The following is a 22,538-nucleotide window of genomic DNA, read 5'->3' as shown; positions in this document are numbered from 1 at the left end:
TAATCATGGAAAATTGTAAGTTGGTGTCTTAAAAAGTTTCCAAGATAATGGGTCAGAAAATTTCATAATTTAACATTGGCGGCTTAGGACATACAATGTCCCCTTAAATAGCCCAACACATTAGCAGACCACTCTTTACGATTGCTTCTGTTATTTCTGCTGTGTGTGCACAACAGCTGTTTCAAATACCAAAAATTACACTGCTTACGGTATCAGATGTGTAATTTCGAACCTTTCCCTGTTCTTGAATTTTTGCTCTAGTAGCACAACACATCTGACCTCAATAACTAACTTGTTTTGTTGATATACACTGAAGCGCCGAAGAAACGAATCGGCATGCGTATTCAAATACAGAGCTATGTGAACAGGCAGAATACGGCGCTGCGGTCGGCAACGCCTATATAAGAAAACAGGTGTCTGGTACAGTTGTTAGATCGGTTACTGCTGCTACAATGGCACATTATCAAGACTTAAGTGGTTTCAATGTGGTGTTACAGTAGGCGCACGAGTGATGGGGCACACCAAGTCCGAGAGAGCGATGAAGTGGGGATTTTCCCGAACGACCACTTCACGATTATACCGTGAATATCAGCAATCCGATAAAACATCAAATCTGCGACGTAAAACATCAAATCTGCGACGTAAAACATCAAATCTGCGACGTAAAACATCAAATCTGCGACGTAAAACATCAAATCTGCGACGTAAAACATCAAATCTGCGACGTAAAACATCAAATCTGCGACGTAAAACATCAAATCTGCGACGTAAAACATCAAATCTGCGACGTAAAACATCAAATCTGCGACGTAAAACATCAAATCTGCGACGTAAAACATCAAATCTGCGACATCTCTGCGGCTGCATAATGATCCTGCCAGAACGGGACCAACGACGACTGAAGAGAATCGTTCAGCGTGACGAAAGTGCAACCCTTTCGCAAATTGCTGCAGATTTCAATGCTGCGCCTACAAGTGTCGGCATGTGACTCATTCAACGAAACATCATTGATACGGGTTTTTGGAGCCGAAGGCCCACCCGTGTACCCTTGATGACTGCACGACACAAAAGCCTTACGCATCGCCTGGGCCTGTCAACACTGACATTGGACTCTTGGTGACTGGAAACATGTTGCCTGGTCGGACGAGTCTCGTTTCAGATTGTACCGAGCGGATGGACGTGTGTACGGGTATGGTGACAACCTGATGAACCCATCGACCCTGCATGTCAGCAGGGGACTGTTCTAGCTGTGGGTCGTGTGCAACTGGAGTGATATGGGACCCCTGATAAGTCTAGATAAGACTCAGACAAGTGACACGTACGTAAGCATCCTTTCCGATCACTTTCCCACATTCATGTCCATTGTGCATTCCGACGGACTTGGACAATTCCAGCAGGACAATGAGGCACCCCACACGTCCAGAAACGATACAGAGTGGCTCTAGGAACACACTTCTGAGTTTAAACACTTCCGTTGACCACCAAACTCCCCAGACATGAACATTATTGAGCATATCTTGGATGCCTTGCAACGTGCTGTTCAGAAGATATCTCCACTCCCTCCTACTCTTGCGGATTTATAGACAGCCGTGCCGCATTCATGGTGTCAGTTGCCTCCAGCACTACTTCAGACATTAGTCGAGTCCACGCCACGTCGTGTTGCGGCACTTCTGCGTGCTCATGGACCCTACACAATATTAGGCAGGTGTACCAGTTTCTTTGGCCCTTCAGTGTATTTCAATTAAACAAGAAGAGAAGGACGTGATGTGAAAAAGATGCTTTCGTAATACATTTAATTCCACTTTTACTATATTTGTATCGGCAAAAAATGAAGCTGGAACACCGAAACCTTGCGTTTTTGCTCACTGGTACTGCTTCTTGCTTGTTACCCTGTCAGCTTTCAACTAGTACGGCAACATTTTTAATGTTGACGTTCGCAAAAAACTTACCTATGTGTTCTTCGTTAGCCCACGAACGTGTGCAATGAGGAAAGAAGCAGGGCATGCTATCGTATCTTGTGCATGTCAACAAAGTTGGCGACTCCAGTACTTCTTGAGAACTTTTCAATGTCAACAACCTTCACCAACAGCCGTTTATTTTAAGATATTTTATTCTGAAAGCAACCAGTTTCGGCAATTCATTTTGCTATCTTCTGGCCCCACACGCTTTTAGCCAAATAAACGAACTTATCGTATAGCGCTATAAACCACTGGATATCGCGAACTCCAATCGTTATAGAAATGCTTCATACGAAGACGTGACAGCAACATGCGGCTGTTGGCGAAGGTTATTGACACTGAAAAGTACAGGTTGACACAGAATAACGGGAATGTTTGAAATGAGTAGTGGCAGCCATGGGCAGGTGGCAGCACTGCGGGTTCATGGTAGTTAGCGAGTAATCAGTCCGCCATTTCAGTAATCATGGATCAGTGTAACGGACAACAGAGTGCGTTAGCCATAAAAATGTATTATAAAACGATGATAGTTTTGTGGCGGCGCAGAGGGAGTTTCGACTGGATTCGTGATTTCCTGTCAGGAAGGTAGCAGTTCGTAGTAATAGACGGCAAATCGTCGAGTAAAACTGAAGTGATATCAGGTGTTCCCCAGGGAAGCGTCCTGGGACCTCTGCTGTTCCTGATCTATATAAATGACCTGGGTGACAATCTGAGCAGTTCTCTTAGGTTGTTCGCGGATGATGCTGTAATTTACCGTCTAGTAAGGTCATCCGAAGACCAGTATCAGTTGCAAAGCGATTTAGAAAAGATTGCTGTACGGTGTGGCAGGTGGCAGTTGACGCTAAATAACGAAAAGTGTGAGGTGATCCACACGAGTTCCAAAAGAAATCCGTTAGAATTCGATTACTCGATAAATAGTACAATTCTCAAGGCTGTCAATTCAACTAAGTACCTGGGTGTTAAAATTAAGAACAACTTCAGTTGGAAGGACCACATAGATAATATTGTGGGGAAGGCGAGCCAAAGGTTGCGTTTCATTGGCAGGACACTTAGATTATGGAACAAGTCCACTAAAGAGACAGCTTACATTACACTCGTTCGCCCTCTGTTAGAATATTGCTGCGCGGTGTGGGATCCTTACCAGGTGGGATTGACGGAGGACATCGAAAGGGTGCAAAAAAGGGCAGCTCGTCTTGCATTATCACGTAATAGGGGAGAGAGTGTGGCAGATATGATACGCGAGTTGGGATGGAAGTCATTAAAGCAAGGACATTTTTCGTCGCGGCGAGATCTATTTACGAAATTTCAGTCACCAACTTTCTCTTTCGAATGCGAAAATATTTTGTTGAGACCAACCTACATAGGTAGGCATGATCATCAAAATTAAATAAGAGAAATCAGAGCTCGAACAGAAAGGTTTAGGTGTTCGTTTTTCCCGCGCGCTGTTCGGGAGTGGAATGGTAGAGAGACAGTACGATTGTGGTTCTATGAACCCTCTGCCAAGCACTTAAATGCTGAATTCCAGAGTAGTCATGTAGATGTTTTTATAATGTAGGACGTCATGATACCGTTCCATCGAAACAAGCCATAAAATGTTGAATTAATAACTCTGAAGAGACTGCGTCCGCCCTCAATAAGAAACCAACAGGATGGCCAAGAAGTGTGCCTTCTCCAGAATGCATTGATGTCGTACGCGAGTCTGTCTTACGGAGCTGACAGCGTTCAATTGGTAAGCAAGCAGCAGTGTTTGGTATGTCCTGGGAGGGTGTTTGCAGAATTCTTCATCTCGATATAAAATTTCATCCGTACAAACTACAGATGGTGCACCAATTGAAGGACAACGATTAGCAGTTACGATAAGGATTCTGTCAGCAAATGATGACAAAAATAAACAATGACGATGAATTTCTAAACAAGTTGTAGGTGTCAGATGCACATTTTCATCTCACAGGTAAATGTAAATGTCGTCTGACTAGGGCCTCCCATCGGGTAGATCGTTCGCCTGGTGCAAGTCTTTCGATCTGACGCCACTTCGGCGACTCGCGCATCGACGGGGATAAAATGATGATGAATAGGACAACACAACACCCAATCCCTGAGCGGAGAAAGTCTCCCACCCAGCCGGGAATCGAACCTGGGCCCTCAGGGTTGACATTCTGTCGCGCTGACCACTCAGCTACCGGGGACGGACATCACAGGTTATGTGAAAAAACAGAACCACCGTTATTGGGAAAACACAAATCCTACTGACGTTCATGAGCGCCCTTTACACAGTATGGTGTGGTGTTTCATCTCATGGGATTATCGGACCGTATTTTTTCGCTAATGAACAGGGTAACACAGTAACTGTCAATGACGATCATTACATGGGGATGTTATGAACTTTCGCTACACCTGCACCGAACACCTTTCCAAACGTTCAGGCAGCCTGGATTAAACAGGTCGGAGCGACTTCACACACTGCTCGGCAATCAATGGCATACATGCGAGAACTGTTTGGCAACTGTGTGACGTCACGACTCGGTAACATTCCCTGGCCCTCTAGATTGCCAGATTTACCCGTTTGTGACTTTCTTGTGGGGTACCTCAAGGGCAAAGTCTAGACGACTCGACCAAGAACCCAGGACGAGTTAAAACAGAGAATTCGGGATGCGATTCACAGTATCCGAGCTGAGATATTGCAGCGGTCATTGAGGTATCTCACCATCAGATTTCACGAGTGTATTCGTACAGCAGGACACCAACTAAAAGACGTATTTCTAAAAAAATGATAAATGCCATCAATGTTTCGTAAATGGCAAAGTTGTAAAGCTTCGATTACTGTGAGTGCAAATGGTCCAAATGGCTCTGAGCACTATGGGACTCAACATCTGAGATCACCAGTCCCCTAGAACTTAGAACTACTTAACCCTAAATAACCTAAGGAAATCACACACATCCATGCCCGAGACAGGATTCGAACCTGCGACCGTAGCGGTCGCGCGGTTCCAGACTGTAGCGCCTAGAACCGCTCGGCCACTCCGGACGGCACTATGAATGCAGTTTCTTTCCTTCATCACTTCTAGTTTTATTGAATTGTGGAAATGTTCCAGTTCTTTTGTGTGAGCCTGTACTTACTAGCCAATGTCCCCTGGCAGTGATGGACCAACAGAGAACTTCTTCAGGTCCACTGTGTGTGACGCCCGCGGAGGCCGGCACAGGACACACACGCAATCTTATTCAACTCAAACATGCTATTCAGTGCACAAGTTTTGGCCTCAATGTGTTCCGGACGAGCTGCGCCACGTTTCGATTTTACCAGGTGTACCGGTATGAAATGACCGTTAAGATACAAATGTGTCGATAGGGAACAGTTGTTGTGAACGAGACTTAATTTTTGTTTTGTTTGGTTGGTGTGACATCTGTCAAAGATATTTAGTGTACATCAAGCCATGGAACAAACAACATCATAAGTTTTCATCGTGGTAACAATGTCGAATTTTGTACCAGAAAGTGATGATTTGCGGAAAGCATTAATTTTTTGTTTTCATTTGAAAAAAAGTGCTGCAGAGTCGCATCGAATGCTTGTCGAGACATGTGCAGAAGCAGCGTGCAAAAGATGATTTCAACGGTTCAGAAATAAAGATTTTGATGTAAGAAATGAAGAAGGTGGAAGACCACCAAAGAAGTTCGAAGACGCCGAATTGCAAGCCATATTGGATGAAGATGATACTTTGGGTCAGAAGCAAATGGCAGCAATGCTAAATGTTGCACAACAAACAATTTCTGACCGTTTGAAAGCTATGGGAAGGATCCAAAAGTGTGAAAAACGGGTGCCACACGAATTGCATGAAAGACATATGGAAAACCGAAAAACCATTTGTCAAATTTTGCTTCAAAGATATGAAAGAATATCAATTTTGTATTGAATTGTTACTGGCGATGAAAATTGGATTTATTTTAAAGAATCCTAAATGGGAAAAATCGTGGGTTGATCCGGGACAACCGTCAACATCGACTGCAAAACCAGATCGATTCGCAAGAAGACAATGCTATGTGTTTGGTGGGATCAGAAAGGTGTGGTGTATCGTGAGCTTCTAAAACCCGGTGAAACTGTGAATACTAATCGCTACAGACAACAAATGATCAACTTGAACCATGCATTGATCGAAGAAAGACCAGAATGGGCCAGAAGACATGGCAAAGTAATTTTTTTTACACGACAATGCACCTGCACACAAAGAAAAACTGGTTCAGGATACAATCAAAACACTCGGCTGGGAGCGGCTACCACACCCGCCGTATTCACCAGACTTGATCCCTTCCGACTACCATTTGTTTTCATCAATGGGACACGCATTGGCTGAGGAACACTTCGATTCCTACGAAGAAGTCGAAAATTGGGTGTCTGATTGGTTTACTCCAAAAGACGAACATTTCTATTGGCGTGGTGTCCACAAATTGCCAGAAAGGTGGTCAAAATGTATAGAAAGCAATGGTCAGTAATTTGAATAAAATGTTTTTTATTTTTCAATTCAAAATTAGTGTTTCATTTTCACAAAAAAACGCTCATTTGATACCGGTACACCTGGTACTTTTATGTGCAGGAATAAATTATTAACACGATTAGGGACACTTTTCTAAAATGCATTTTCTGACGATGTTACCGGATTCTCGGCATACGGGGAACTTTTTTTGTTACTGAAAAAAGGTGAGCACATGCGAACGAAATCTTGAGAATGCATTACAGAACACTGCCAGCATTCTAACCAGAGATAATTTTGGTTAAATATGACGCATAACAGTGCGCTCAACCGTCAAGGCCTTACACGGTCCCCATGGAATATCGTTGCGATTAACAGATCGCTACGTTTATAATAAACCAGTTATTAATTTTTCTGATCGGCGTACTTATTTACACCATAACAAAATATAAGATTCATGCTGTGAGGAAACATGGCTCTCCTGCACTACACAAAATTTTTTTCATTTTCGCTTTGTTGGGAAGGAAGTTCGGCAGCCAAATTACGTTTTTGGTGTTGATCCCGTGTAGCGTTCTACAGTTTAATACAGGGTGTACATGAAGTCCGGGAACACTTTCAATTATTTATTGCGCAAGAACCAAACATTGTACAGATATCATACATGTCATTTTGAAGACAAGCCCTGAAAGTTCCCGAAGAAATGGAGACTGTAGCGGGTTCGTCTACGCACGGGGAAGTCAGCGCTCGTGCAGTCGCACGTCGCACCGGCATTCCATACACTACTGTTTGGATGGCACTTAGGCGTACCCTCCGATGCTATCCGTACAAAATCCATCAGCATCGTGAACTGTTACCTGGCGATTTAGTGAAGCGGAGGGCATTTGCGGTGTGGGCGTTTCAAAAGATGGCGGCAGATGAAGATTGGTCGAGTAACGTGTTGTGGACCGACGAAGCTCATTTCAGGCTCCGAGGGTCTGTCAACGCCCACAACTGCAGAATGTGGGCTACCGAAAATCCTAGAAGCACTAGGGTAGAGGACACAGAGGGACAAAGAACAAGCTTGGATAAAATGATAAAACCCACCCTCACAAATAAAACTTAAAACTAAATCATCTGATGAGGCATTGTCAGATAAAATTAGCAGCAATGAGTCCGGTAACCCGAGATTTCGTTGCTGGGCGGTCAAAGTGGGACAGAGTACCAGAATATGGGCCACTGTCAACTGGGCACCACACCGACACTCGGGCAGGTCTTCACGGCGAAGGAGGTAACCGTGAGTCGCGAGGCCCGCACGTAAGTCTTCCACACATTCGTAGTTGTGGTGTCACCGCCAGACACCACACTTGCTAGGTGGCAGCCTTTAAATCGGCCGCGGTCCGCTAGTATACGTCGGACCCGCGTGTCGCCACTGTCAGTGATTGCAGACCGAGCGCCGCCACACGGCAGGTCTAGAGAGACTCCCTAGCACTCGCCCCAGTTGTACAGCCGACTTTGCTAGCGATGGTTCCCTGACAAATTACGCTCTCATTTGCTGAGACGATAGTTAGCATAGCCTTCAGCTACGTCATTTGCTACGACCTAGCAAGGCGCCATTATCAACTGCTATGTATCTAATGAAGCATGTACAGTAACAAGACCAATGTTCACCAGTTGTGGATTAAAGTCAAGTATTCCAGAAGCTACGTACTTTTGTTTATAGCATTCATTACGTATCCTGTTTCAGACCTCACGCCATCCTGCGTGAGCTTATAGCGTGCATTTCGGCTTCCTCAAGCAACTCGGTGTTGGCACTTCTGCCGACACTTCAGTAGTCTCCTTATTGACACACACTTTGTTGTGCGTACTGTCACGCCATTCCGTTTCCCAAAGTCGAAAAACTCTACGGTGCAAGTCAGAGCGCAGGTCAGGTTCAGAGATGCCCGTCTCCAGAAGCTGTTTCCGCATAGCCCGTTTGGCCAGCCTGTCGGCAAGTTCGTCGCCTGGGATGCCGACGTGTCCCGGGCTCCACACAAACACCGCTGAACGGTGGGACCGGTCCCGGGCATAGACAGACTCCCGGACAGACGCTACCAAAGGGTGGTGAGGGTAGCAATGGTCAACAGCTTGTAGGCGGCTCAAGGAATGAGTACACAGAAGAAACGATTGCCCGGGGCACGAACGGATATATTGAAATGCACGAGAGATGGCCACCAGTTGTGCAGTGAATACACTGCAGCCATCGGGCAAGGAATGCTGTTCAAAACGGCCTCTGTGGACGTAGGCAAACCCGACGTGACCGTCAGCCATCGAGCCACCGACGTGACCGTCAGCCATCGAGCCATCGGTGCAAACCACTCGAGAGCCCCGGAACACGTCAAGAATCGAGAGGAAGTGACAGTGGAGAGCGGCAGGAGTAACTGAGCCCTTAGGGCCATCCGAAACGTCCAGACGAATCTGCGGCCTAGGTGGACACCGCGGAGGTGTATGCGGACGGACCTTTGCAACGACACCAGTGCAAAATCAGACTATGAGGTTGGAAAAACACACACAATGATGAAATTTATTGTTTTCTTGCTGTAAACATTTTGATACTTCAAGTCAGAAAAAATGAAATAAACAGTTATTGTAACAATGATCCATTACTATCTACTTGTGCAAATTGTGCCAAGAGATAGGTACGCTCCTGTTATGTACAAATCAAATGGGAAGAAATATTAGAATATCTGATTTTCAACAGAAACACATCCGCTGTCGTGTAAGGAGATTGGCCGACGGTGATACTGCAGTTCATCGTGCCTAAACAGGCGCCACTGTCTCGCTAATCCCACAGCAATCAAAGAAGGGGACCGCCCAGAGAAAGTCTATTTACGTGCAAAATGTGGCAAATGAAGTGATGCTAGATACATTTGTATAAAACGTACTGCACCTTTAGGTTTGAATTTTTTATTCAAAGGTCACCTCACTTTGAAGTTTTACTAATGTAATAACTTATGTATTTTTTTGTTGGCAGTCATATGTGCACGAGGTGTGCTTGCTTGTATGTATGAATGGTGTGTGTCTCTCTCTTTTGCTGAAGAAGGCTGTGGCCAAAAGTTGTGTGTCTTAACTGTGCAACGTACCATGTCTTCTTTACAGTAAGTAGTAATCTATCTCTTCCTACATCGTTGTTATTCCTACAGGGAGTTTCCCCAGTTCAATCGGATGACTGAATGCCCGGTGCAACTACAAAATTGAAGCGATCATCAGACAAAAATTATTAAATTTTTCCCAAATTTTCCTGTAAAAACACACTTTCCTTAGTGAAAATTCACCATACTGTGGTGTGAAAGTACTTTTTTTTCCATGTTAAGTGACAATATACTTTCCTTCAGAGCTATAAAACTTATCAGTCCTTTGAAGGGTGAAGATTTTGTAGTACATCTGCATAGAACTCCATGGCATTTTAGAAAACAAAATTCAGCAAAAGCCAACAAAATTTGGAAATATCTTTGATGCGGGGCAGCATTTACAATGCATATCTTTGTATTATGAAAGTATAAACACAAATACCACCAAATACAGCCGCTTGTTTCCAAAGCACTGAAATTTATATTGGGGTGTACTTTTGTCAACCAGTTGTAAATAATGTACGTGATCCCTCGAGCCAATGACAGCAGACATTGCACAGGACAAGTGATGTAGTCAGCCAATAGCCACAAATAGGAAAAGTTAATGGTTTAAATTAATATACACCTACAAGAAAAGCTAAGCTTTCACAAGTAATATTGGTTGCCAAAAATGTTTTGCTGTTTTCTTCTGAGGGCATAGTTAGGCAGGATCCTAAGAGACCAGCTGAAACTGCGGCAGTTGAATATTTCTGACAAGCACAATTATAAATTTCACAGCTGTGCACCAAGCATTTTGTGGGTTATCTGGTTGAATGTACGTTTTACTTTGAGCACTTTGACTTTTCCGTAGAAAAGCCAATTACGGGTGAAATTGCTCAAGAACTTGCTTCCCACTTTTTTTTTTTTATGGTAATTAGACTTTTCGCCATCATTACTGAACAATTTGTATTCTATGAAAGAACTAAAATAAATACGAAAAACTAACCTAGAAGCTTGGTGTTTTCAGTGTGTTTTATCCTTTTCAGATATATCAAACACAAATGTGCAAGTAAAATTTTAAATAACGGCATATATGGCTGGTCGTCTGGACTCGAAATTTTTCTAATTGGCTGTTCCTCAAAGTAGTAAATAATAAGAGTCAGACACTCTGTAATTTAAGGAATTCATCACACTCTCTCACAAGTAACATACTTCATGTAGCATAAAAAGAAATTTACTTTGAATGTAACACCTCTCAAATCACCATTCACAATATTTTCACACGGTTTATTAGAAATGAAAATAGTTGTGATGTCATGTACTTCAAAATGAGGCCCACGAGAAGACACATCGAAACCAGTTTTTTGCTACGAAGTATTGCATAGTATTTGACACATTTTGATGTCGGCAGACGTTTACGTGTGCACTGCGTCTTGCTGCTGTAAATGGCAAATTTTCTTTACAACTGTAGTTTTATTTTGATGCTATTCTCTCATTTGTTTCATCGCTGCAGTATTACTCTGCAGTAGTGAGCAAAAGTAAAATTCTTTGTTAGAGTATCAGTTCATACCTGCCAAAATTACAAAAATGAACAGAAAACTGAAACAATGAAAAATTCCCAGGGTTATAAAAAAATTCCCAGGTTTCTTCCAGATACAAAATTCCCAGGTTTTTCCCTGATTTTTTCGTTGTCGCAGTGTGTATACACGATGAAATACTACGGCTGCCGCAACTGATCTGCACATACCTCGGACGGAGAGCGTGGTACAGCGCAGACCACCTATGGAGAGCCTAGCCCCACATGGGCATAAATACTGAACCCATTCCACACTGGATTCAGCCTCAGGGAAAACCTGATGAAGACTGCGAGTTATGCTATTGAAATACTGAACGTGTACAATGTGGATTACTGCCAGATGTAATGGATCTGGGAGATGTGTTATTTTCTACCAGATTTGTCGATACCAAATTGTAAATGTTTTCTTATATTTTTGTCAGAATTTTTTAAATTGTAATTTGCCTTATCTTATGTTAATTTACTTATATTTTTGAGAGTGACAGCATATTGATTACTATTAGTAGATGTGACGAAGTATATCAAAGAGACTGGTTACAAGTGGAAGCTTGTGTGTTGTGTAAAATGTCTTTGACGCTGGAGTCATCTTTGACTGTAGTCAGTTGGCAGTTAACTCTTGGTGTGTGTGTTGACGGTAGAACAATGTGCAGGTCGCCGTCATAAATAATTTGCTAGTGAACAGAAAAAAATGAATTATTTTATTTTTTTTATATAAACTTTAAGAAGAAACCACATTCGAAGAAATGGTATTTGAAGCACCAAAAATGAGGCAAACGCATTGAACCAGGTCATTTCTGCAGCCAACAAAAACTGGATTGTGGAATCATACTTCCACTAGACAACTGAAGCCAAGACAAATATCATCTTGTAACCATTTCACAGTTAAGGCACTGTCACGAAATATGCCAAATTTAAGTAAATAAAAATAGTGGCATATTTCACAGAGAAACTAATTTTCTAAGATGACACAGTAGCTTCCCTCTAAAAAAGTAACTCCCACTTTTCAGCAGCCCACATACGTATTTGCACGTTGCCCGACATTATTTACTATAGTTTTGTCTGGCACACAAAAATAGACCACCTGTGCTTGGTCTGCATTTCCTATTTGTGAATGTAAATAAAAACTTTTGCATCATCCGATGTGATAAAGATATTGAACTCTTTCTGTATGCCTGAGGTAGTTTTTGCACAACTGGGGTTCCACAACAAAGAGAGAGATTATTTCGTTGCATAAATCACTGAACCCAACTATGTGAAACTTTAAATTTCATTGGCAAAATGTTCTATTTTGCAGCCTTTTATTTGAACAATACCAGTTGTAGCAGCATAGCCAAATTTACTGTTTTGAACTACAAAATCACGAAAATCTTTTTCCACATCTCAATATTTGCACTTTTGTTCTCAAAATGAACAGACTTTTCGAACTATTCATGAGTTTCCTTCACTTGCACACCACTGACAAAGGTTTTTTTCATATACACGAAATCTACATCCAGCTTCCCACTTTCCATGTTCCTCGGCATAATGACAGTGGATACCTTGAAACTGCCCAGTTATGTAAGGCTGCCAATAATGTTTAGTGTCTACATCATGTACGTGTGAGGTGCTATCCAAAAAGTCCGAGACTTTCATTGTGCCGATCAACAGGTAAAGTGCGCGTCATTTATGACGGCGGCAGAGTTTAGGTTGTTCTGCGCATCTGACATCACAAAACACAGTCAGCCAATGAACAGAGAACGACGTTGCCAGAGCTCGATTGCAGTGCAGAGCACGGACGAGTGTCTTCAGTTTTAGAAACGTTCAGTCATAAATAAAGAAACTGAACAAAAGCAGTGTCTTGATAGCAGACTTTCTTTTATAGAAAGTTTGGAAAAAGCATTCTTTATACCAATTGCTTCATATTCTATTAATTAATTAAACCAAACAAGAAATATGCCTCCTAATTAAGGCGATAGCTAGGAAAGGTGTTTGTATCATTCTCACTAGCCGCTTTTTCGCAATAAAGAACAGCGGTAATTGTTATTTCCTATTGTACTTCGATGAAACGTGAGTAATTCATAGTCATACCAACAGTGTTTGTCGGTATTTTGCGTGATTTTTAAAGTCCTCTGGGAGCTGCATTGAACGACGAGCCATGTTAGCGTAATGGTTAAAGTGTATGGCTGCTAAGTGAAAGGTTCCGAGTTCAAACCTTGTTCGGTGCTTAATATTTTCTTTATTTAAAAACAATATCGAAGTGTCTTACTTCATGAATTTTATTAGTTTGAACGTAATTTTTTGAAATTTCTAGTGGCAACTAAAATCGACCATATGGAAAGTGTACGCTATGGACTTTTACTTCTGCAAACTCTTCAAAATTTCGTGCAATGGTTTACTACATCTAATGCTGCACATTAACTGCGTTGAACATCAAAACAAAATTAAGTCATTTATGGGGGGAAGGTATCAGTCAAGAAGATGTGTAAAAAATCAAATTGTTGGGCCAAATAGTTTTTGTGAAATCGAATGATAAGTGTGTCAAAGCAGTCGGAAGACCATGTGACTGCAAAGGCGAGCAGTGCAGTGATGACAAGGATGACAAGGGGGGCACCTCTCTGTAGCAGCAAAAGGGTTAATGCGGCCGTTGTGGCTATACTTCATAAACTGCGCCCTCCCCCCTAAACGTTAAGTTTGCGAACTATGCTATACGATACTATGGCGCTGCTTCTCTTGGCGCATACAACTGGCAACGCAGCAATCTCCCGCGTCTGGGCGGGCATGCGCGAACTGCCAAGATAAAAGAATTGAACTATAGCAATACGACATTCAGCCACTAGGTGTCTCGATCACAGGTCTTAGCTACTGCGGCACAACTTGCATCGTGTTTGACGCACAGATAAGTGAGTTGTTTTTGTGTGTGTGTCAAGATGCGTTCCAATGCAAATTGTGAAATGGATAATGTGAAGAAGCAATGGATTTGCATCAAATTTTGTTTCGAGTTGAGGAAAACTGCAGATGAAACTCGCCCCATGCTGACAGAGGCATTTGGCGAGAGTGTGTCACATCAAACAAAACCATCTGACTGATTCAAGTGCCTCAAGGAAGGCTGAGAATCCATGGTAAATGACAAAACATTCTGGTCGACTGTCAACCTGCACAACTCTGAAAATGATCACGAAAGTGCCAGATGCGATTCACAAAGACCTAAGGCACACAATTCACGGTGTTTGTAACAGACTCGGGTTGTCATACGGTACACGTCAACGAATTCTAGCCGACGAACTGAACATCAGAAGAATTGTTCTCAAGTTTGTCTCTCACGTTCTCAGCATCAACCGATGAAACCTCAGGGTTCAGACGTGCACAGAACTGCAACAAAGAGCTGGAGACGTCCAAAATTCTTATCTAGGGCTGTGACACGTCATAAATCTTAGGTCTACGATTACGATTCTGAAATGAAGCAGCAGTCACCACAATGGAAAATGCCATCTTCTCCGAGACCCAAAAAAGTTTCGACAAGTTCACAGTGAAACGGAGTCGGTGCTGATCATTTTTTTCAACATTCGGGGAATAGTGCATACGGAGTTTGTTTCACCTGGTCACGCTGTCAACAGGCAGTTTTACTGTGACGTTTCGAGCAACTGGGAGAAAATGTTCGACACAGATGGCCAGAGTTGTAAGGGAGGTAGAAAGACCGGTCAGTGCACTGCGACAACACACCCGCGCACACATTGCCTATTATGAAGGAATTCCTGGTCAAAAACTACATGTCAACTGTCGTACACCCTCCATAGTCACCAGACATAGCTTTTTGGGACTTCTACCTGCTCCCAAACATGAAAATCACATTGAAAAGGTGACGTTTTGACTCAACTGAAGACATCTGAGTGGAATTGCAACGCGTCTCAGATATGTGAATTTAGACTTTCTCGGTGAATCTCGATGCTGAAGTCTTCTCGGTTTATCGGCACAGTCGAGGCGGCGTTCTGTGGCAACATTTCGACAAGTTTTCTGCTTGTCATCTTCAGGCAAAGTGTCTGGTTCGTGTCCTGTCCGGTTCTTTACAGTCGCTGGACAGCAGTCTCCTCTACCTCGTCTGCATCAGCGAGGCTAATCACGCGCTTCCGGACGAGAAAACGGTTAGAAGGCTGTACCCCAGAGCACCGATACCGCCACACCTGTACGGACTTCCAAAGATACACAAGAAGGGAGTTCCACTATGTCCTATAATGGACGATGTAACAATACGAGTCAAGATAGATGTAACGGAACTTGAATAGCGTATTTGCCTCTATTGGTTACGGTAGAGAGATCGATCTTTCGGTCCTGTCTGTATATTTATATATAATATTGCACGAATAAAGGCTGGGCGAGTGTAAAGCTATCATTAAAAACACACTCCGTGCAATTTGTTACGATTTGGCCAGTCATAATAATAATAATAATAATAATAATAATAATAATAATAATAATAATAATAATAACATGCTTTTGAATACAATTAAAATATAACGGCGATACGTGTGTAGTGTTATTGGAAATAATATGTAGTAAATTAGTGAGTAAGGTAGCCTATCCTATGGGAAGAGGTAAAATTGGGCATATTGAGGTGTTTTGCTTTATATCGATGAAGCCGATGATACGGCGTCATTTTTTTTGCTTACTCTTAGAAATAAACAAGTACAGAAGTGCTAATCGTGCGTAGTGAAAAAATATAGGGGTGAGTGTTAAATAACTACGGTATACAATCAGAGTAACAAAAGGACATTTAGTTACACAAAATCGCGGATAGCGAAGTGTGGTCATTAAATTGAGTACACCTACAGGGTGGTCAATTCCGGGACAAATCTATACGCATCTCACGAGGGACGCGGAATTGAGAGCATTTTTTTAAATTATTATTATATCGCAGAGAGCTGGCTCCAATTTATGAAAAGGAGAAAAACATTAACTTTTACGCAAACCCTTAATAATAGCATTCTGGAGAGAAATGTGTGTAATTGTCGCAGAGAACTCTGCAGTTGCAGAGGGAAAGCATACTTTTTCAAACAAACAAAGCTGCCATGCACGGCGAACAGATTCTGGGATACTATCTTCGAAGAGACTTCGGAGATACGAGTCTACGAAAACCTCATCAACCGAGATAGCGGTTGCCAACTTAGCACCGTACAGGATGCAGCAATAGCAAAAGTATGACAAGAATGCCCCGATGCGAAACTGACGAAGGCAGAAAACTGAATGGACACGCTACATCGGGATGCGACGACTGCACCCACCCACGCACAGGGAGCCAACCACCACTACCGGCTGCAACTCCGCACCACGGCACCCCTTCTGGAGGAGAGGCAGATGACCCGCGGTCCAGCGGCTATAAAGAACCAGACAGGACACGAACCAGACACTTTGCCCGAAGATGACGAGTAGGAAATTTGTTGAAACTGTCGCAGAATGCCTCGACTGCACTGATAGCCTGGGAAGACTTCCTCAATTGTTGATCTCGGATGTTTTGGGTCCCACCTTGAAGCAGCAGTAGTAGTAGTAGTACTTCATAACCAGAGGTAAATTTAGTGGTGTGACCTGTATCACTTTTTCCTATAATATTGTGTCAAAAGTTAAGTGCAGCCTATATTCACGCAAATTTATATATATAAAAGAAAGATATATCTAAAAACAAAGATGATGTGACTTACCAAACGAAAGCGCTGGCAGGTCGATAGACACACAAACAAACACAAACACACACACAAAATTCAAGCTTTCGCAACAAACTGTTGCCTCATCAGGAAAGAGGGAAGGAGAGGGAAAGACGAAAGGATGTGGGTTTTAAGGGAGAGGGTAAGGAGTCATTCCAATCCCGGGAGCGGAAAGACTTACCTTAGGGGGAAAAAAGGACAGGTATACACTCGCGCGCACACACACACATATCCATCCACACATATACAGACACAAGCAGACATATTTAAAGACCAAAGAAAGAAAGTCTTGTTAGTTACACTATTTATAACTCAAGAACAGATGGACCGATTTGACTGAAAGTTGGTGGAGACAGACATAGGATAGTTTTTATCCCGTTCGACCACTATAAAACGTGGTACAACAAAAACACATTTGGCATGGAACAACAAAATGCAAATGTCCGCTAAACGTCTATGGTTAAGTATCAGTATATATCATTAATTAAAAATTTAAAGAAATAATTTGTATTGTCTTTGAATCATCATTAACAGTGCAATGACCAAGACAATCGAATATTTCTCGACAAAGCCGTAATGCAAGAAGGATACAAAACACTGTGAATGACAGGACTGAAGAAGAACAACAAATTGCCCACAAAGAGCGCAACGTTAGTGTCGCTCGACTTCGTGCTTCTGTCACAAGAGCAAAGTGAGGCAGCCCATGAAACGGCTCTGTTGGCATTCCTGATTTACTGTCTCGCGATTTCCGCCAAACACTGCCAGTAGTTCCAAGATCAATGGCTGCAGACGAAATAAAAGCTTGCCTCAAATCATCAAATCTATGCCGCTATGTGATGAAACTTCAGCTGACAACAAACGTGAGAGTTGCATTGCTTAATCAGGGTGTATACGTGGACAAAGAAGAAAAATTCGCAGATTTCCCGGTTAAAAATACATTTTCTCCCGGGTAAAACTGACAGTACATTTTCTCTCGGAACTGTATAACTTATCCATCCTTTAAATGGTTATGGTTTCCCGGTGCTTTAGAAAACGAAACACAGGGGAAAAAATTTTTTGGAATGATCTTTGATGTGCAGTAACATGTACGCTGGATATTTTCGTATAACGAAAGTATAAATTCGAATTCCACCAAATACCGCATATTACTTTCCGAAGCATTGAAATCGAGATTGTGATGCGCTTTTGTAAGCCAGTCATAGCTCATGTCACGTGATTTTCACCAGCCGATGATACCAGGTATTCAGCGCTTATGAAACGTGATGAAGTCAGCCAATAGCAACATTACTGTTAAGTAGCGCAAATACACACAAACAGAAGAAGTTAATGGTTTAAATTAATATACATAGTGTTGCTACAAGCAAAGTAAAGCTTTCACTTATAATATTGGTCTATAAAATTAATACGCTGGAAGAGAAGCTAAGCTTTCACATATAATGTTGGTCTTTTATGCGCGTATTACAATTTAAGATATATCACAGAAATGTGCCATTAAAATTTTTAATAACGACATAAATGTCTGTTGTTCAGGGCTTGAAATTCATCAAAATTGCTCATCATCAAAGGGTTTATTTTTAAATGAGATTCAAACGCTCTTTTGATTTAAGAAATTCATCGTACATTCTCGTACGTAGTTCAACTTGCGTAAAAGGAAATTTTCTTTGATAGTAATGCTTTTCAAACCACCATTCGAGATATTTTCCCGCGGCCTGTTAGAAATAGGTTCGTTTCTGCAGTTGCCAGAGAGCGCCAGATAATAGGCGTCAGCGCGCTTGCGCAGCTACGATGTCATAGGCAGCTGCATGTTCGTACGTGTAAAACAATAAAAGATCTTACATTAGGTCATAAAAGAAACAAGACATTCGAACCTGTGGCTGCTTACAGAGCCAACAGCCACATTTCTGTAGCCAGAAGAAGGAGTAGGTACTACTCAATGGCGCATCGCATGATTCTGCTTGTAACTGCTAACAAGAATCTAATGTAAAAAGTTGTGACGTCACGCTCATCGGAGGCAATTTGTTGTTACGAATCATTGCATATTCTTCCTAAAGCCTTTGAGAAATTTTGCTATTGGCAGACGCTTGTAGGAGCACTTTGTTTTGTTGCTGTATATGGCGCATTTACTTTGCAGTTTTCGTTTCTTCACTCGTTCATGTTTTATTGCATAAGTATTATTCTGCAGTAGCGGGATACAGTAATATTCTTTGTAAGAGTATCAGTTCTTACCAGTCAAAATTACAAAAATTTGACTGAAAACAATGAAAAATTCCCGGAATTCTAAAACATTCCTGGGTTTTTCCCTGTTTTCTCCCGGATGAAAAAATTCCTGGGTTTTTCCCAGATCTCCGGGTTGTCCTGGGTCGTATACACCACGTTAATGATACATCTGCTGAAGATTTCTCTGAGCAATTGCTGACTATCGGTAATGGTCGAGTACCTGTCGAAGAATCGAGCGGATTGATTTCATTTCCTCAATTTCGGTAAGTTTGCCTCATCGAAAGACGAACTTATCAACAAAGTATTCCCAAATATAATTACTAACTACAAAAGTAATGTATGGTTGAGTGAGCGAGCAATTTTAGCAGCCGAGTATGAAGATGTAGATGACCTAAACTACATAATTCAGAATGAGATCATTGGTAAAATGCATTCATTCAAATCTATTGACTGTGTAACAAATGAAGATGAAGCCACCACCTATCCAATTGAATTTTTAATCTCCTTGGATGTGCCTGGCTTACCACTGCACAATTTACACCTAAAAGTTGGCTCTGTAGTAACCATGCTGCAAAACATAAACCAACCAAAACTGTGCAGCTGTACGCATTTGGAGGTAAGTAAATTTATGAACAATGTTATTTACGTGACGATACTCAAAGGAAAATTCGAAGGTGAGGAAGTTCTCATTCCGAGGATGCCGATGATCCCAACCGATATGCCGTTTAAAAGTTTAAAAGACTTCAATTTCCAGTCTGTCTTGCATTCGCCATGACCATTAATAAATCACAAGGCCAATCCTTGAAAGTTTGTGGTTTAAATCTGGAATATCCATGTTTTTCGCACGGTCAATTATATGTGGCATGTTCACGGGTTGGAAGACTATCTGTGTTGTTTGTTCTTGCGTCTAATAATAAAACAAAAAATGTCGTGTAACACAAGGTACTTAATTGAAGAGTGGAAGCTATGCAACAAAAAACATAAAGAATAAAGAATCATTAAAATACTTAATTTTTTTATTTGTATTTCCTAATGAAAAATTGAACTTAACATCCAAAATCTGATTACTTATTGGCTTTAAGGTGGAACAGAGTTCGCCGGGTCAGCTAGTTGAATATATTTCACAAAGCAGTTTTATCTGTTGCAATCAATTTGGAATAGTTCTAGGGGGTCACGATCTATCTCGCAATCACGAAAAGAGTGATGCATTGAATAGAGTCGTGTAACAGGTAGACACCCGATTGAGACGACTAGGTAGGGAATTCATCATAACATTGCGGGAACAAGATGACAATATTAACTCAGCCGGTAACGTAGAAACTTTGAAACAGTTGGGGAAAAGGTAATGGTGTCAACTTTATTGGTAACCTCAGATCAGCCCTAGTCAACCACCATTGTAAATACTGGGAAACCCGTCAGAAATTGCACACGGCAGGTGTACCGCAGCATATAAATGCCCACCAGCCACACAAAGAAGACAGAAGGTCCGACACGCGAGAGGCGAGCACTCACCGGTGGCAGATCGATGGCGGACCTCTCTTCCAGCTCGGCAGCTCTGTCGGCACGGGACGACGGTGCCGGTGGGAGGCGCGTCCCCCGTCTGGCCGTCCCGCGGCCCCTGCCCCGACGTCGCCGCGCACTCATTTCCTGCAGTGCCGCCAATGCCTTCCGCTTCGTAGCCTCCTCCTCGTCGGGTGTCGCAGTCGGGACGGCAGACACGACGCCTCCACTCCAACTGCCCTGCCGTGCGAAATCGAGCTGGCCGTGCTCCACTTTGCGGTGTGCCGGTACTTCCCGTGGTTCACCAGAGTCGGTGCCACACTCTGAAAATATTACATAACACGTCTGAACAGTGTGCACCAAGAGACCTGAACAGACCACGAGACTTAATCTTGAAAGATGGGTGAAGGAAAGACAAACCTAAACGTATAGCATTTGTAGACCTAGAGAAAGCTTTTGAGAATGTTGACAGGAATACTCTCTTTGAAACTCTGAAGATATCAGTGGTAAAATACAGGAAGCAAAAGGCTATTTATAACTCGTACGGAAGCCAGACGGCAGTTATAAGAGTCGGTGGGCGTGATAGGGAGGCGGTGGTTGAAAAGGGAGTGAGACGGGGTTGTAGCCTATCCCCGACGTTATTCATTCTGCGCACTGAATGAGCTGTAAATGAAACCGAAGAAAAACTTCGAATACGAATTAAAGTTCAGGAAAAAATAAACACTTTGATGTTTGCTGGTGACATTGTAATTCTGTCAGAGAAAGCAGATGACTTGCAAGAGCAGATGAACGGAATGGGCAGTGTCCAGGAGGACATAAGATGAACACCACCAAAAGCAAATCAAGGATAGTCGAATGTAGTTCAATTGAATTAGGAGATGCTGAAGAAATAAGGTTACAAAATGAGACAATGAAATTAGCAAATGAGTTTTGCCATTTGGGCGGCAGAATAACTGGTGACGACCGAAGTAGAGAGGATACATAATGTACTCTCGCTATTGAAAGAAAGGCATTTCTGAAGAAGAGAAATTTGTTAGCATAGAATATAGATTTAAGTATTAGGAAGTCTCTTCTGAAAGTATGTGTTTTGAATGTAGCCATTTATGGAAGTGAAACCATGAAAAACAGTTTACATGATGATGATGATGATGATGATGTCCCATACTCCGAGGAGAGTAGGGGGCGATGCTGGAGACCCGCACAGCTGTACCAGACGAGGTCCTAGTGGAGCTGGTTTGCCATTGCCTTCCTCCAACTGTAATGGGGATGAATGACGATGATGATGACGACGACAACAACACCCAGTCATCTCAAGGCAGGAAAAATCTCTTACTGCGCCGGGAATCGAACCCGGGACCCCGTGCACAGGAAGCGAGAACGCTACTGCAAGACCACGAGCTGCGGACAAATTTAGACAAGAAGAGAATAGAAGCTTTCGAAATGTGGTGCTACAGAAGAATGCTGAAGATCAGATGAGTAGATCATGTGAATAATGAGAAGGTAATGAACAGAATTAGGGAGACAACAAATTTGTGGCATAACTTAACCAAAAAAAGGGATCAGTTGATAAGACATTCCGAGACGATAAGGGATCACCAATTTAGTACTGGAGGGAAGTTTGGGTGGCAAAAATCTTACAGGGAGACCAAGAGATGAATACAGTAGTAGCTTCAGAAATTATTGAGAGATGCAGAGGCTTGCACAGAATAGAGTGCATGGAGAGCTGCATCAAACCAGTCTTTGCACTGAAGAACACAACAACAATAAAAACAGACATTGGTGGATGGCAAGTTGCAGTGGATCCACTTGCTATAATTCCATTTCTAAATTTTTTTTTTTCTGTTCACTATTCTACATGTAATGTATGTACCACAAATGCTTGAAATTGCTAAATTCTTAAGCGCATTTTATTGTGGTTAACTGCCGAAGCATTCACAAAGAAGTGCCAGAGTTTGAAGTGATCCTCAGAAGCAGTGAAGGTCTCATAATACTCCATGCAGAATGCTGGTTGGAACGTAAAATTTGTAGCAGTGAGATTTTTGGGGAAAACTGAATGGGATATCAAAAGGATAGGCTAAAGGGAAATGCAG

The 22,538-nt window shown here is 42.3% G+C and overlaps 1 protein-coding gene across 1 annotated transcript in view; it reads right to left on the bottom strand.

The window, feature by feature from the left end:
* The window catches only part of LOC124720451, a 381,758-nt gene that overhangs the window by 254,096 nt on the left and 105,124 nt on the right, over positions 1-22,538 (bottom strand). The window contains exon 6 of the mRNA XM_047245803.1: positions 20,461-20,771. Coding sequence (XP_047101759.1) covers positions 20,461-20,771 — 311 coding nt within the window. The remainder of the gene's footprint in view (positions 1-20,460; positions 20,772-22,538) is intronic.

This window comes from Schistocerca piceifrons, chromosome 11, assembly GCF_021461385.2.
Source record: "Schistocerca piceifrons isolate TAMUIC-IGC-003096 chromosome 11, iqSchPice1.1, whole genome shotgun sequence".
NCBI lineage: Eukaryota > Metazoa > Arthropoda > Insecta > Orthoptera > Acrididae > Schistocerca > Schistocerca piceifrons.
The sequence above is the reverse complement of the archived record's forward strand: the minus strand, read 5'-3'. Positions and strand labels throughout refer to the sequence as shown.